The following is a 17,162-nucleotide window of genomic DNA, read 5'->3' on the forward strand; positions in this document are numbered from 1 at the left end:
TTCGTAAACGTTTTATGTGCACTTTTCTTTCGCTTTCCTACTAACCACTTACTCCTAACATTTAAAACCTAACAATCAACATATCCAATGCCTTTGTTAGTGGTCTGCTTGGCAACTCATATAACGATAAATTAGTTATGTATGTACATGTCTATGTATGTCTTAGCAGTCTCCCTTAGGCCACCTGTGTGGAGCTGAACAAAAATCTAACAGAAAGCGGATGGAAAGTAACAAGTGAGAAGCAGAAGGAAAATTTACGCCGAAATGCCGATTTAGAAGAGGAAAATCGGCGCAAAGACGAATGTTTCGCTTCCGAAGCGTCTCGCCAATAAGAAATTGATCATTTAATTTTATTTTGTGGCGTATGCTTGAACTTAAGCGTGTGCGGCGAGAATTTATTTACAGTTTTATTTAATGTACACTTTTTTTTGGAGATGATGGCAATAAATACACATTATTTTCACTGTAAAAAATTTCGAAGGATGGGTCATTCTCAGCGTTCATCAAGTTGTGTTTGAACTCGACGTTCAACTTGATGACGGTGAGCTCCGCACAAGTGTATTAGTATTTTTGCCTAAAAAAAGTAAGAAAGTCTAAGTTCGGGCGGAGCCGAACATTAAATACCCGGCGCAAGTATTAAATATATGTTTTCCACCTTTCCGAAAGCTACCGCTACATGATAAGCCGGGGTGTATACATTTTAAGTAAATTAGCGTCCTTAAATTTCGAAATATTGAGGTTTCAAGCATTTCTGAAATTTTTACCGTTATATGAAAAGCGGCCGTAATTTTAGTCCGATTTCAATAATTTTCAACGTTTTTATGTGGAAAGCACAATAACCATACTGAGTTTGGTAAAAATTGGTTGAACGGATACCGAGATACATATATGTGATCATAAGTGGGCGGTGCCACACCCATTTTCCAAAATTTTATCATAAACGTATTTCTTGGTAAAGAATTGTTGCAAGCATCAATTTTGAATAAAATTAGCTTTAATATTTTCTGATTTATGGTGGATTTTGTATTAGAGTATTTCTCTAAATTACCGTTGTGGGCGTGGTTAATGTCCGATTTTAAAAAATTTCGGCTATTTGGTGTGCTGTACCAAGGCCAACAACTATGAAATTGGTGCAGTGGTTACCAAGATATACACATGTAACCATAACTTGGCGTGGCTACGCCCATTTTCCAAAAATGTATAATAATCTTATTTACCGTCTAAAATTTTTTGTAAATATCAATTTTGAGTGAATAATCTTCAGTAGTTACGAAAATATCGCAATTTTCGTATTTCTGAAAATTACCGTTATATGGGAAGTGGGCGTGGTTACAGTCCGATTTCGCCCATTTTCAATATCAACCTACCTTTGATAAACGGAAACCTACACACCAAATTTCGTTGAGATATCTAAATTTTTGCTCGAGTTATCGTGTACACGGACGAACGGACAGACGGACGGACAGACAGACGGACAGACGGACGGACAGACAGACATGGTTTAATCGACTTCTCTATTCATTCTGAGCATTTATGTATACATTTGTTCATATCTATCTCGATTCGTTTTGGCTGTTACAAACAACCGTTATGTGAACAAAGTTGATATGCAATCCAAAAAGTGGTGAGAATATGGGACACCAAGTCACAAACAAATGAAATACATACCAATAATAAGAAATTCAACCCAGCCATTACTTTCCCAAGTGCTTTGTATAGAAAACCTTATTTAATAAGATGCTAGAAAGACTAAAACTAGTTATGTTAATATTATGACAAATCTTGGTGCAAAGTTCAAAAACATTGCTGAAAGTAGGTATATAATATTTTTCTTAGTGTTTTTCTCAAACACTCCCCCAATTTTGTGATTTGCGTAAAATTGTGCGCCACCTCCGCACGGCAAATAGTTATTATGAAAAGCTTTTTCATGGTATAAATATTTCTTTTAGACGTTGGTATGGCCAGGAGCCAGGGACTTAACTATAGAAGAGAAAAGATTAAAAGTCCTTTCAAAATAATTATCAGAGAGATACATATTTTTAAGTCTTCAAAGACTTTTATTTTGAGACTAATTTTATGAAAGTCCTTTGAAAATAATTATCATTGAGATAAATATTTTTAAGCCCTGAAAGAGTTTTATTTTGAGATTTATATTATAAAAGTCGTTTCATAATAATTATGAGTGGGGAAAACATTTTTTAAGTCTTAAAAGACGGGGCTTGTTCAGGACCATTTCGTGAGTAGTTTAGGACCATTTGGGGCTTAGTTTGGTACCAGTTCGGGACTATATATATAATATAGTTCCAATCTAGTTCCCAACTGGTCCCGAGCTGGCCCCAACTAGCCCCGAACTAATCTCCAAATAGTCCCGAACTAAGCCGAAATGGTCCTGAACAAGCCCCGTCCTTTAAGACTGAAACAATTTTTTAGCACTCATTATTATGTATTATGAAAATACTTTTATAATAAAAGTCTCGAAATAAAAGCCTTTGAAGACTTAAAAATATTTAACTCGCTGATAATTCTTATGAAAAGACTTGTATTATTTAAATCTTAAAAAAATAGTTATCGATGACTTGAACAATTTTTCTCACACATAATTATTATCAAAAGACTTTTATAATTCTTACGAAAATTTGGATGACTTTTATAATTCTTACGAAAATTTTGATGATTTTTTAAAACTCCACCACGAAATAATTATTATTCTGGGTCTACGCCAGGAACCAATCCTAAAGGCTGGCAAAGCGCATTATAAATTTTTGGTGCCTTGTTATTACATTTTATTAGGTATTTGGGTTAAGAAATGTAGCATTATCAAAAACATGGTTAGTTTTAAAATTATTCAAGAATAATCTCTACCATTTACTCAAAAATTATACATATGTACATTGGAGATGTACTCTTATATATGTAGGTACAAATAATATTTTGAAAGCTTCAATTATAAGATTGAATTTAAGTTTGCAAAAATTATTACATTTTTAAATATATATATCGTCGTTTAAAGTACAAAACCACGTATCAAGTAAATGCAAAACCTCGTATGTGAGGTTGCCAAAATTTTATAGAAGACTTGTATCCCTAATTATATCTTCTTCTTATATCTAACTATCGCTATTTTAGTATGAATGGATAAGAACTTGATGCCAGAAGCTTCCGGTGAGCACATATCTTTTTTGGCACAAATGTAAATTACGAGGTTTTGCAGAACCACGATACGCGGTTTTGTACTTTAAACGACGATATATTTTTGTATAAAAAGAGCTGAGTGCGTCTTGAAATCAGAGAAGTGTGTTCACAGCGAGATGCAACTACACAATAGAGATTTTGCTTGTGAATAGGTATTCTCTTAATCTTTATTGGTTGCGTGCATGTCACGCAGTAAACGTGGCAGCACTAGCACTTACGATGAACCCTCTGAGCTGGAGATGGAGTGAACGCTGCCGGTGCGATATTGTGTGACCGATGACGTTGGTGGCACCTCCACGGAGCGCTGAATGCTACCCGCCGAACCGCGCGATTGTCGAAGATGGTAATGATGAGATGAATTGGAAGCTCCGGCTGTTGTATATTGAGCCGTATATTGGTCTGCCGAGTCGGGATGGACGGGAAAACATTTGAATGGATAACAATGATTAGACATGTAAGGAGTATAATGCAAATGTAAGTGCTGATATAAATGTTGCCTTGATTCCCTCTTTTACAAATTCGCGTTCTTGGTATTTAAATTTACTTGTTTTATTAGAAAATTTTACTCGAAATATCAACAAGGACCGCACGCACTGTACAGCAGTTATTAATTGGGTTTCCCAATTGCAAGCAAGCTCATTATTTTGCACATATGTAGCTATGTATGCATACACTCAGGCGAGAACGCATTTTTCATGTACTCACACTGTCATATCGTACACGTATTCGACAGAAACTCAAACGAAAATGTATTGAAACGATACCAACGAAATGGAAGAAACTTGAAAACATTTTGAAAAATTACAAGAAAAAATAATAATTATGAAACAGCTTTTAGCGCAAACTTAAGCATGAGAAGCAGTTGAAGAAAACGAAATAAAACTTCATACATTCGCAGACTATGGCTAATCGTTATTGGACAATACATTTTATGAGAAATAAGCACCTTATAAATATTGTTAGTTGAATAGATGTACGCAAATATTTGATAACAATATACATGTGAACTCTTAACTACGTTTATAAATTTCAATATAAATATGCATACGCAAATATCGAAAAACAACTGGAGTCAGCTATATTTGTTGGCTGGAGGATGTGCCACTGCAAAAATGTTTCGACATAACCTTAGCGTATGAATGCCAATATACACAAATACTCATTTTATAAGAATGTATGTATGTATCTTATTTTGTTGTTTTATTGTGTCAATAATTTTTTGCTTTTCTTTCCAATTTTTTTAATCTAAGGTCACACCTACTATGTCCGTAATCTTATGTGCATGAGCGAGAAAAATGTGTAAAAGTGTTGGGAAAGAGTGTGAACGAGTGCGAGGTGAGCTTCCTTCTATGTCTCCCTGCATATACATATGTATGTAGACTACGATAACTTTTAAATTGCGTAACCTTTTTAAAATAGTTTTAATTTGCAATAGTAAGAGATGATAAACATTAGAGTTGACAATAATTTTTGAGAGCATGCAAAAAACCTGAAAGCACGAAACCTAAAAGAACGCGCCCGGTCCGAATTAGAATAGTACTTCCTGTACCAGATCCAAAGTGCAACATATATATGTATTGAGCTCTGGAAATCGACAGTATTAGTTTTTGAAAACACATCAAATGGTCATAGTCTATAAAAGATTGCTTTGTTAAATATGTATCATCATTATTATTAATACTAAAGGCCTTATTAGACTTTTACTTTTAAACACGTTTTTGAATAATCGGTTAGTATGTTCTAAGTTACACCTCCATACCAAAATTCAGAGCCATGTTTGAAAAAATCAGTTTAATTTCCATATTTGAAATAGCCCTGGAACCACTTACGATCTTAATTCAAGAAATTCTGTACCACCTTAAAATTTGAAATGTGTCTCATTCCACGGTAACCGGCACTTAATACAATGACAATCAGCTTGGAAATAGTGTTCGCCCGATATCGTCAACTGCTTGACGCCTGCACGCATGCCATAGCCTCGGCAGTGCGTGGAGAGTTATTCTAACAGTTTTCATTCAGAGGTTTACTATCACATGCCGAGGCAAAGAAACTTCTTCGATCTGGATCCTATCGAGTGGCAGTACGCAGCAACACTAACCACTCGACTACAGCGGCCGCAAAACAAAGTAGCATATTTATTATGCATATGCAGATCCTATAAGTGATTCTTCACCTACACCGTAATTTAAATATTTAAAGTGTTAAAGGAGAAATTAACAAACAAACTGTGAAATTGATGAGCAGTATCACATTGTGGGTTCGTGCTAGTCAAACTCTTCGTAGTGACCAAAATTGTTTTAACTCACTTGGACTAATATTCTCCAGACGTCCTCTAACTGAGTCGCAAAACAGATAGACATCATTTGACAAGATCGCCAATTTATGCATACGGATTTTTAGTCTGCAGTGCTCTTTGAGGATAATCTTTAGTTACTCTTTGGTGACGTTTATTGGATGCTTCTTTCTCTGAAGGTGTAGCTCAAATACGATTTCAGCCTTGACCACGTTTGGATCTACTGCAAGGAACGACTGAAGTCCTGTGGGAGTTGAGGTCGCTGCCTGTCTGGCTGAGCCATCCGCTTCTTCATTCCTCTTCTATTCCCTTGTGCAGTCGGATATTGCTTAATGCAACCCAAGGCTAATGAGGATATGCCTTCAAGTAATCGGAGAGCCTGGTTGTCGCTAATTATGGTAATTTCAACGTAAGCAAATTTCTGTCTGCAAATAAATGACGTAAACCTCATTTATGCTTAGGCATAAATAGCCCAACTCTAGGGTTGTTGAACGAGTGGCAATCTCGTGTTATAGAGCCGGCTGTTAAGAGTGATTACTTGGACTTGTTGCTTCATAGTTTGTTTTAGTGCAGGAGGCTATTTTACATTTATTTTCGCAAGCAATTGCCTGGTTCATACCATCTTTTGGGAAAAGAACTCGTGGGAACTAGCATCCTAGATAAAAAGCTTATCCTCCGAAGTTTAACAGAACACGTGGTCAGATGTAGTGTTTCAAGTGTGAGAATTACCTTACACTGCTTCCGTATTTATTGCATATGCTAGACGTTTAGAAGTTTAGTGAGACACTATCTTACCGAGGCTAAAGTAGTTCACTTTTGATCGTACTATAATGGTGTACATTCATTAGTGCCATGGTAGCTCTGAATGTGGTTGCACCAATGTAAGTCTTCCGCAGAAATTTGAAGTCCAGGGTTAGAACAAGATACCTCACTCCGGTGGAGCACGAGGAATTATTCTTGTTGTAAAGGAAAGGGTAGAGAGTACTCCACTTTCCTATAGCAATTTTTACTATCCTTTGTATATCCCTGCCAAAGGGTGCGATTGTTAAATATGAGTTGTAGAAGCTCGTCTAATACTAGTATCCACCGCGGAGGATATTTTCTTATATAATTTATAGTTTAAATCTTAAAATGTATGATAAAATGTCGCACCCACCACAGTGAAATGAGCCGTTTGGCATTCAGGGCCTTTTGCATTGATAACGACGACTGAATTCGACTGGAAGTCGCGGTACACTTCAACTGGAGTTGATTGTGGATTGATTGTTTAAACAAAAATATGTGTCGCTTATTTAAATTTGGATATGTTTCCTAGAAGAATTTGCAGAGATTAGTGATTCTTTGAATCTGATATTGCGCTTTATATACTATTTAACACATATAGTGTAGGCTATAACTTTTGAACATTATTTGATATTCTGATTATCTTCTTCCTAGTATTAACATATAATTTTTTCGTGAAAATCAGGATTTTTAGAAAAACATCCAGCACACGAAGGTGGTTAGTATATGGCTGAGTATTAGCTTAGATAAGATATGGCTAAAACGTTGATCACATGAAGCGATTTTCGAGACAATTTTAGAGGCGATTAGTAGAATCAAAAGTTGGCTACCTCCGAATGTCATTGGAAGCGATTAGTTGAAAAGCCGTCCACGCCAGGCGATTATTGCTTTCAACTAAAAGTTGCTTGTAAAATCGCCTCACCGTAGAAGTTTTCTCAGTTTTTTATAAAAATTGCATTAAAAATTTTTCTGAAAGTACCATTAAAGATAAGTATCATAATTTTGAACATGTTGAAAGGTTTGTAAAAATTTAGATTTTTTGTAAAAAAAAGCAAAAAAAATTGGCCAGAACTTTTTAAAATAAACATAACTTTATTGATNTTTGAACATGTTGAAAGGTTTGTAAAAATTTAGATTTTTTGTAAAAAAAAAGCAAAAAAAATTGGCCAGAACTTTTTAAAATAAACATAACTTTATTGACGCTGCTTTTCTAAGGCTTCAGTAGAAAGTAAAGTAGTTAAAAATTCTGTGCTAGGACCCACAAAGTAGAATTAGTTTAAGTTTAAAAATACGTAAACCCTTAATTTAAGCCAAAAAAGTGGGCTCTGAACCACCTTAAAAAGGTATCAGCCTCTATTAAATCGTTCTTATAATACGAGGTGAAGTCAATTATGCAGGACTGCAAACCGGTTCCAAACCGAACCAACTACATTTTTTGGGCTACGAATTTTGAAAAACTTTCCCCGTGTATTATGAAATTGCAATTTTTTTTTAAATGCAACTCATTTCACAATAGGGGTATTCTCTGAGTCTTGCACGGTGTACAGATTGCACGGAGTGCGCTTTAAAAGCTGGTTTTCGTATGGGACAGCTTTGCAAGCCGTACAATCCGTGCACCGTGCAAGGGCTTTGCAATACACAGACAATACCCCGAATGGCTTTTACCAACTTTCCACTTTATGCGTCCTCTTAAGTTTTTTTACTAGAGAATAGGGTGGAAAGTAAGCCATTTAAACGGAACCGAATGCACTACGGTGCTGCGAACCGGTTCTAGAAACGTTACAAATTTTTTGAAGATGTTTGAAACCACTGAGATGAACCACGCCGATTTTTGGAGTGGTTTGCAGTATGTGGATATACCTATAAAATCCCCTTTTTTAATAAAAAAAAAAAAAACAATTTTGTATAATATAGTCCAAACTTGCGAGTTCCTTATTAATTTTCTGACGATTTTGATAATTTTTCTGGCAACACTTCCCTAAAACTTTTAATCATTCTTAAGAAAATCCAAATTCATTAAATCGTCAAATTGTATGTATCTAATTATGTTATAGCCATAACTGTATGTTGCAGACGTTTATAACTAGAAAGCTAAAATATGTCAGGCCAACAAATCGATATACTGACATTTATAGCCATATTCATGAGAAATAAAGTAGCTTTAAAAAAGGTTTATAAATTGAAAAATCTATGAAAACGTCAATTTATAAAGCTCTTTAAACCTACTTAATTTTTTTGAACAATTACCTTTGCTTTGTGCTAATTACCTTTTTTTAAGCTTTTTGCGTTATAAGTTTGTTTGTAAAGCGATTAAAAGCATGCAAAATCTTCAACTATTTTAAAGTAGACTTAAGATTATTGTGATTTTTTTGTTAAAAATTAGGAAATTAAATTAACTCATGTTATTTGGTAATAAACGCAAGGCCATTAAAAGAGAGATGCGAGTAGTGATATTGCAATGGCGAAACGCACGCTTCATTGAATGGATGCTATATATTGTATTTGCTAACTACAGCATTTTACGAGTACTAAGTAAATGTATTAATGTAAATTTTTCACAAATCTATGAATCGAAAATGAGTAAATTTTAGTTCAAATAGAGCTAATCACATTATGAAAGCTTAAAGAGAGAATGAAGCGCAATTAACAGTAGTAGCTTCGAATCAAAATCATCGAAAGCTTTTCATCAGCTTTTTCTTCACAATGGCTCCATTGGATACTTTGTAAAACTTAAGTGTGAAAAGCTTTCGCATTGAATCGAAATAATATCTGTTTGCCATTTATGATAGCTGGAAAAGCCTAAAAATACGTATCGACTTTGGACGCTTTTACGTTGTACAGGTAATAATTTGAGAATACGTTGAAATGAGGTGTTAAGTTACAAGAGTTCGGCAGAATTTCCTTTGGCACTCGCTTAAGCTTTCACTTGTACGTGCCATACCTAAACAAAAGCGGCAACGCTACGTCAAATGACGAAATAACACCAATAATAAGCATAGGTTTGTTTATGTGACCTACGAAAATAACAGTTTCGCCGTTTTCTTCAGCCAACTTCACTTCCTAAAACCCTGTCAAAATCGGATTTTCCAACAGCTAAGCATTGACGGCACGTTATTTTAGTATGCTTTTGTTTACGTATGGCTATACATAGTTCAAGACTCAGTAGTAAGGTTTTAGCTGCGCCGTATGAATCCGCCATGTCAAGCATTGTAGGGAGCTAAAACGCTTATATTTATAGGAGTACATTAGTATTTACAGCAATGTCGATCAGTGTAGCGCGTTTAAAGATCTAACATTTCGAATACGTTTTGATAATTTCAAGCTTTTAAGAATCAAAGGTGATTTGAATACCTTTTGGCTAGTAGAGAGGAGAAAGCTTAAATTTTACATGGTACTGGGAGAATGAATTAGTGTTTTTTTTTTGTTTTAATGTTTATCATCTTTACGAAAGTACTTTAAAATTTACTCTCGGGTATGCTTATGTTATTATAATAAATAACATACAATATAAATGATTTTAACAACATAACTTTGTAAATTATAGTTAATCAATATAGTAAGTAAATGAACGTAATAAACGAAATTAAAGTAAAAATTTTGCTAAAGATAGAGAGAGGAAGATAGATAGAAGAGCAATAGAGTTTTGCGAACCTTTCCCCACCAGTGCCGGCTCCGACATCAGCCAATGCCTCGCCACCATCGGCCTCAGATGACGACCCGCGCGACAGCGCCCCACGTATCTCACCGGGCAGAACTTCTTCACTGCGATGCACCGTAAATGAGTTCTTACCCTTCTTTCCAAAGCCCATACGTCTTTTACGACCTTTATATGTATACGCATATATGTATATTGATAATTGATAGTTTGGTGCTAGCTTTATTGTTACTACATATTTATTTGATTATGATTCGTGAGACAAAGATTTTCCCAATATCAAGACAGTTAGTATATGTATGAATGTCTTTTGTTTTCAGATGCGGCACTAAATTACGTAATATGTATTTACATTTCTGTTATGTTTATGTTAGGCGGAGAATATAATTAACGTTAGTGCTTTAAATGAAATTAAGCTAATTGTGTAACTAAAAGGAAATTTCAATAAAAAATACCAGATAATTCAAATACTGGGAAAGAAAATGGAAAATCATATAAAAATTAAAATTATCTACTACCAAATAATTGGAATTAAAAACTTTTTTGCTCAGGCTGCGATCATAAAATATGTCTATAATTTTCTTAAAAGTTCTCGCACTTGGAGTGTCAATGTACTCGGGGTTTAAATGACAAGCGTTTACGAAATCATTTAGAAGTGAATATGTATGTCGAATGCAACTAACTTGCAGTAAAAATTTCAAAAACGATTAATTGGCAAAACTGTTAACTGGGCGTGCCCTTACCTGTGGCCGATAATTGCGAAGTGGAGTTCGATTTTTTACCCATACCGCTGCCGCCTTTGGGTGAACGTTCTTGGTCCACGCCGCCTTTTTTGCGATCCGTTGCCGTATCGGATAAGCTGCCGTCTGAGTGAAAATTGATACATACATACATACATATGTATAATTAATATTTCGATATTATTAGTTAATTTTTTTAAGTATTTATGTATGTACATTAGGTCAAGTAAATTTTTTTGACTATGCGCAATGATTCTACTTGTAAATCTAAACAAATTTTCCGAAAAAACCATGGGTCCAAAATCAATTTGCAGTTTGCCAAATTGCAAAAATAGGTTTCGAAGAAAATGTTCACTGTTGTGCCCCCTGGTGAAAATTTCAAGAAAAAATATAACTCCTACTATACACTTCTAAAGATATATCACCAGAAAATGCTGAAAATTCGCTTCAAATAATATGCTCTGTAAAATACATTTACGCAACTTTTATGTACAGTATGTAATAGATAAATAAACTTTTTAAAGTTTCATAAATTGAACTTTATTTACGTAAAACTAACAAAGGACTCAAACATTTTTAACCGACTTCAAAAAAAGGGGGAGGTTATCAACGTCAACCGATTTCAATAATTCTTTTTTTTATCAGAAAGATGGTACCTTAAAGGTCGTCCCGGAATTTGGTTCAGATCCGATCAACGGTGCTCCTCAATTTGTATATGACAATTGAAGTCGGATTTGTTTTTTGCTTAAAAATTACTTGTTTATTAAAACGTTCTATAGACACAAGATGCGCTCAGCTATCAAAAATAATAAAACGTATTCGAAGTTGGCAAATTAAGTATTCGAATCCTTATTAAGTACATAAGAGTGGTAAACTCTTTTAGGCTGTAAAGTGTAAAAAACAACAGTAAGTGAGTATGCATTTGATACAATGTTTCATTCGTAGTTAACCGTTTATATATGTACTATAAATCAAATATAAAGGCTGAATGCTCCAATCGATAAGGATTTCCCTACAAAAAAGTGTATTACTGCGCTCCAGCTCACTCCATCAGTGCAAAAAATGAACCTGAGCTTAAGCTTTAACATGATGTTTTATCCGCTGGGAGCAGTGCACGGACTTCACTACTTTACTGGTAGATCTACCAACTTTTTAACATTTTTAGCAACAAAGGATAACAATCTATCTATATTATTCGAAAGAAAGCAAAGAGGTTTAAATTAATGCGATGCATAGATATTTTGTCATCGAACACAAAAAAAATGAAAAGTTAACTCTGACCATAAGAAATTCGAAAGTGAAATTGCATCGCCTGCAACTCTTTGTACAAATATTTTTCTTATTCGTGGGAGGCTGCCGACCAAAAGGTGTGCAAACTTCAAGTTTTTCAAATCTAATTTTAGTCATGAAATTTTGAAGTGAAGAGTAATTGTTTGAGTCCCTTTATCAACTAATGCAGGGACTGAATCACGGCATCCGTAATCTGATCAAATTCGAATCCACATTTCTTTTCAGTAGCTAGTTTCTGTAACAATTCTCTACCAAGGCGAATTCATATATACATTCGGCGCCTTGTTCTCTACTGCTAATGAGTAATAGAATGACGTATATTCTATACCAGTAGAGAAATAATCGCTAGAGAAGAGGTACAGAAACGAGCTACAGGTTACGGCATTCGTTCGCTTTTTCAATTTAAAATGGCATTACGATAAAACAGATATCATTTTTGTCATTCGACTCGAATAGAGTTTCATTCAATCACGGATTCAGGCCCAGTTTTATGCATACGTTTTTTGTTGAATGTTTTATTGGCTTGAAATAGATTTTTTGTTGTTTTATAAAAACAAATACAACTTATCCCAAGGTGAATTCATATAACGTGATAGCAGGAGTACAAAATCAAAAATTACACTAACAAGTTTTACGCATAAAGACAGTAGGAATTACAACAAATACATCTTTTTGGCATTAAGAACCACCGAGGCGAAAATCCAGCTGCTCGAGTAACACCACCTTATACAAATTCGGTGACAGGTAACAAGATCAACGGAAATAAAGTCAATTGACTTTATTTCCCACCCTGGTGCGAAATAAAGTCAATTTACATTATTACCTTTTCAAAAGCGAAATTAAGTCAACAAAAATTTGGAAATAAAGTCNACGTGCCATACCTAAACAAAAGCGGCAACGCTACGTCAAATGACGAAATAACACCAATAATAAGCATAGGTTTGTTTATGTGACCTACGAAAATAACAGTTTCGCCGTTTTCTTCAGCCAACTTCACTTCCTAAAACCCTGTCAAAATCGGATTTTCCAACAGCTAAGCATTGACGGCACGTTATTTTAGTATGCTTTTGTTTACGTATGGCTATACATAGTTCAAGACTCAGTAGTAAGGTTTTAGCTGCGCCGTATGAATCCGCCATGTCAAGCATTGTAGGGAGCTAAAACGCTTATATTTATAGGAGTACATTAGTATTTACAGCAATGTCGATCAGTGTAGCGCGTTTAAAGATCTAACATTTCGAATACGTTTTGATAATTTCAAGCTTTTAAGAATCAAAGGTGATTTGAATACCTTTTGGCTAGTAGAGAGGAGAAAGCTTAAATTTTACATGGTACTGGGAGAATGAATTAGTGTTTTTTTTTTGTTTTAATGTTTATCATCTTTACGAAAGTACTTTAAAATTTACTCTCGGGTATGCTTATGTTATTATAATAAATAACATACAATATAAATGATTTTAACAACATAACTTTGTAAATTATAGTTAATCAATATAGTAAGTAAATGAACGTAATAAACGAAATTAAAGTAAAAATTTTGCTAAAGATAGAGAGAGGAAGATAGATAGAAGAGCAATAGAGTTTTGCGAACCTTTCCCCACCAGTGCCGGCTCCGACATCAGCCAATGCCTCGCCACCATCGGCCTCAGATGACGACCCGCGCGACAGCGCCCCACGTATCTCACCGGGCAGAACTTCTTCACTGCGATGCACCGTAAATGAGTTCTTACCCTTCTTTCCAAAGCCCATACGTCTTTTACGACCTTTATATGTATACGCATATATGTATATTGATAATTGATAGTTTGGTGCTAGCTTTATTGTTACTACATATTTATTTGATTATGATTCGTGAGACAAAGATTTTCCCAATATCAAGACAGTTAGTATATGTATGAATGTCTTTTGTTTTCAGATGCGGCACTAAATTACGTAATATGTATTTACATTTCTGTTATGTTTATGTTAGGCGGAGAATATAATTAACGTTAGTGCTTTAAATGAAATTAAGCTAATTGTGTAACTAAAAGGAAATTTCAATAAAAAATACCAGATAATTCAAATACTGGGAAAGAAAATGGAAAATCATATAAAAATTAAAATTATCTACTACCAAATAATTGGAATTGAAAACTTTTTTGCTCAGGCTGCGATCATAAAATATGTCTATAATTTTCTTAAAAGTTCTCGCACTTGGAGTGTCAATGTACTCGGGGTTTAAATGACAAGCGTTTACGAAATCATTTAGAAGTGAATATGTATGTCGAATGCAACTAACTTGCAGTAAAAATTTCAAAAACGATTAATTGGCAAAACTGTTAACTGGGCGTGCCCTTACCTGTGGCCGATAATTGCGAAGTGGAGTTCGATTTTTTACCCATACCGCTGCCGCCTTTGGGTGAACGTTCTTGGTCCACGCCGCCTTTTTTGCGATCCGTTGCCGTATCGGATAAGCTGCCGTCTGAGTGAAAATTGATACATACATACATACATATGTATAATTAATATTTCGATATTATTAGTTAATTTTTTTAAGTATTTATGTATGTACATTAGGTCAAGTAAATTTTTTTGACTATGCGCAATGATTCTACTTGTAAATCTAAACAAATTTTCCGAAAAAACCATGGGTCCAAAATCAATTTGCAGTTTGCCAAATTGCAAAAATAGGTTTCGAAGAAAATGTTCACTGTTGTGCCCCCTGGTGAAAATTTCAAGAAAAAATATAACTCCTACTATACACTTCTAAAGATATATCACCAGAAAATGCTGAAAATTCGCTTCAAATAATATGCTCTGTAAAATACATTTACGCAACTTTTATGTACAGTATGTAATAGATAAATAAACTTTTTAAAGTTTCATAAATTGAACTTTATTTACGTAAAACTAACAAAGGACTCAAACATTTTTAACCGACTTCAAAAAAAGGGGGAGGTTATCAACGTCAACCGATTTCAATAATTCTTTTTTTTATCAGAAAGATGGTACCTTAAAGGTCGTCCCGGAATTTGGTTCAGATCCGATCAACGGTGCTCCTCAATTTGTATATGACAATTGAAGTCGGATTTGTTTTTTGCTTAAAAATTACTTGTTTATTAAAACGTTCTATAGACACAAGATGCGCTCAGCTATCAAAAATAATAAAACGTATTCGAAGTTGGCAAATTAAGTATTCGAATCCTTATTAAGTACATAAGAGTGGTAAACTCTTTTAGGCTGTAAAGTGTAAAAAACAACAGTAAGTGAGTATGCATTTGATACAATGTTTCATTCGTAGTTAACCGTTTATATATGTACTATAAATCAAATATAAAGGCTGAATGCTCCAATCGATAAGGATTTCCCTACAAAAAAGTGTATTACTGCGCTCCAGCTCACTCCATCAGTGCAAAAAATGAACCTGAGCTTAAGCTTTAACATGATGTTTTATCCGCTGGGAGCAGTGCACGGACTTCACTACTTTACTGGTAGATCTACCAACTTTTTAACATTTTTAGCAACAAAGGATAACAATCTATCTATATTATTCGAAAGAAAGCAAAGAGGTTTAAATTAATGCGATGCATAGATATTTTGTCATCGAACACAAAAAAAATGAAAAGTTAACTCTGACCATAAGAAATTCGAAAGTGAAATTGCATCGCCTGCAACTCTTTGTACAAATATTTTTCTTATTCGTGGGAGGCTGCCGACCAAAAGGTGTGCAAACTTCAAGTTTTTCAAATCTAATTTTAGTCATGAAATTTTGAAGTGAAGAGTAATTGTTTGAGTCCCTTTATCAACTAATGCAGGGACTGAATCACGGCATCCGTAATCTGATCAAATTCGAATCCACATTTCTTTTCAGTAGCTAGTTTCTGTAACAATTCTCTACCAAGGCGAATTCATATATACATTCGGCGCCTTGTTCTCTACTGCTAATGAGTAATAGAATGACGTATATTCTATACCAGTAGAGAAATAATCGCTAGAGAAGAGGTACAGAAACGAGCTACAGGTTACGGCATTCGTTCGCTTTTTCAATTTAAAATGGCATTACGATAAAACAGATATCATTTTTGTCATTCGACTCGAATAGAGTTTCATTCAATCACGGATTCAGGCCCAGTTTTATGCATACGTTTTTTGTTGAATGTTTTATTGGCTTGAAATAGATTTTTTGTTGTTTTATAAAAACAAATACAACTTATCCCAAGGTGAATTCATATAACGTGATAGCAGGAGTACAAAATCAAAAATTACACTAACAAGTTTTACGCATAAAGACAGTAGGAATTACAACAAATACATCTTTTTGGCATTAAGAACCACCGAGGCGAAAATCCAGCTGCTCGAGTAACACCACCTTATACAAATTCGGTGACAGGTAACAAGATCAACGGAAATAAAGTCAATTGACTTTATTTCCCACCCTGGTGCGAAATAAAGTCAATTTACATTATTACCTTTTCAAAAGCGAAATTAAGTCAACAAAAATTTGGAAATAAAGTCATTGACGCTATTTTCTCATTCAAATGGAAATAGCGTCAACTATGCTTAAAGTATGTCGATTCATGGAACAAATGTTGTTCTTACAATAAACATTGCTCCGTAAGTGTTGTTTTTTAATAGATGACAAAGGTTATTGCCAAATCCTCAGTGTGGTGCTATTAATCCACACACAATCATGAACTACCACCAATTGATTTTATTAAAAAATTTAAAATTACGAATACAGTAAACACACGATGCGGAAAACCAAACGCAAAACGCAGCTGGAATACAAAAAATATTTGAAGAAAGAGTGTAGAAATGATCCATAACTTGCAACCATGTTTCGTTTCCACAAAAATAAAGCGAACACTATTAAATTGAAGAAACAGTCCATGTCCAAAAACCCCGTGGGAACACTGAAAGAATTCTCTGTTTTAAATTAGCATATTTTGAACGAGTTCGGAATGTCTAAGGTGGAAAAGAAACTAACTTTTCTATAAGGAAACAATTATAGAAAAGGAATTTTCTTACACTGTATACATGTCTCCGCCAGCAATTTGTGACATCATTTAAAAGCAAGGCGAACGACGACACGCGGCGTAGCGTGACGTGGTGTGTGCGCCGGTCACGCGGGGTACGCGGGCCACCGCGAAGCTAATCAGATTTAATGTTTGAAAGAGCAATAATGTCAATGGATTTTATTTCGCTTTTAAAAAGGTAACGTAAAATAAAG

At 34.5% G+C, this 17,162-nt stretch overlaps 1 protein-coding gene across 7 annotated transcripts in view; it reads right to left on the reverse strand.

Moving 5' to 3' along the window:
* Nucleotides 1–17,162, reverse strand: part of LOC108361698 (uncharacterized) — a 78,874-nt gene that overhangs the window by 25,306 nt on the left and 36,406 nt on the right. For all 7 annotated transcript variants that reach the window (XM_017614399.1, XM_017614398.1, XM_017614395.1 and 4 more), the window contains 2 exons: nt 14,292–14,414; nt 13,545–13,716 (listed from right to left, as the gene is read on the reverse strand). In XM_017614399.1, the coding sequence (XP_017469888.1) occupies nt 13,545–13,716; nt 14,292–14,414 (295 nt within the window). The remainder of the gene's footprint in view (nt 1–13,544; nt 13,717–14,291; nt 14,415–17,162) is intronic.

This window comes from Rhagoletis zephyria, unplaced genomic scaffold (genome assembly GCF_001687245.7).
Source record: "Rhagoletis zephyria isolate East Lansing unplaced genomic scaffold, Rhagoletis_zephyria_1.1 Rzeph_scaffold_00818, whole genome shotgun sequence".
NCBI lineage: Eukaryota > Metazoa > Arthropoda > Insecta > Diptera > Tephritidae > Rhagoletis > Rhagoletis zephyria.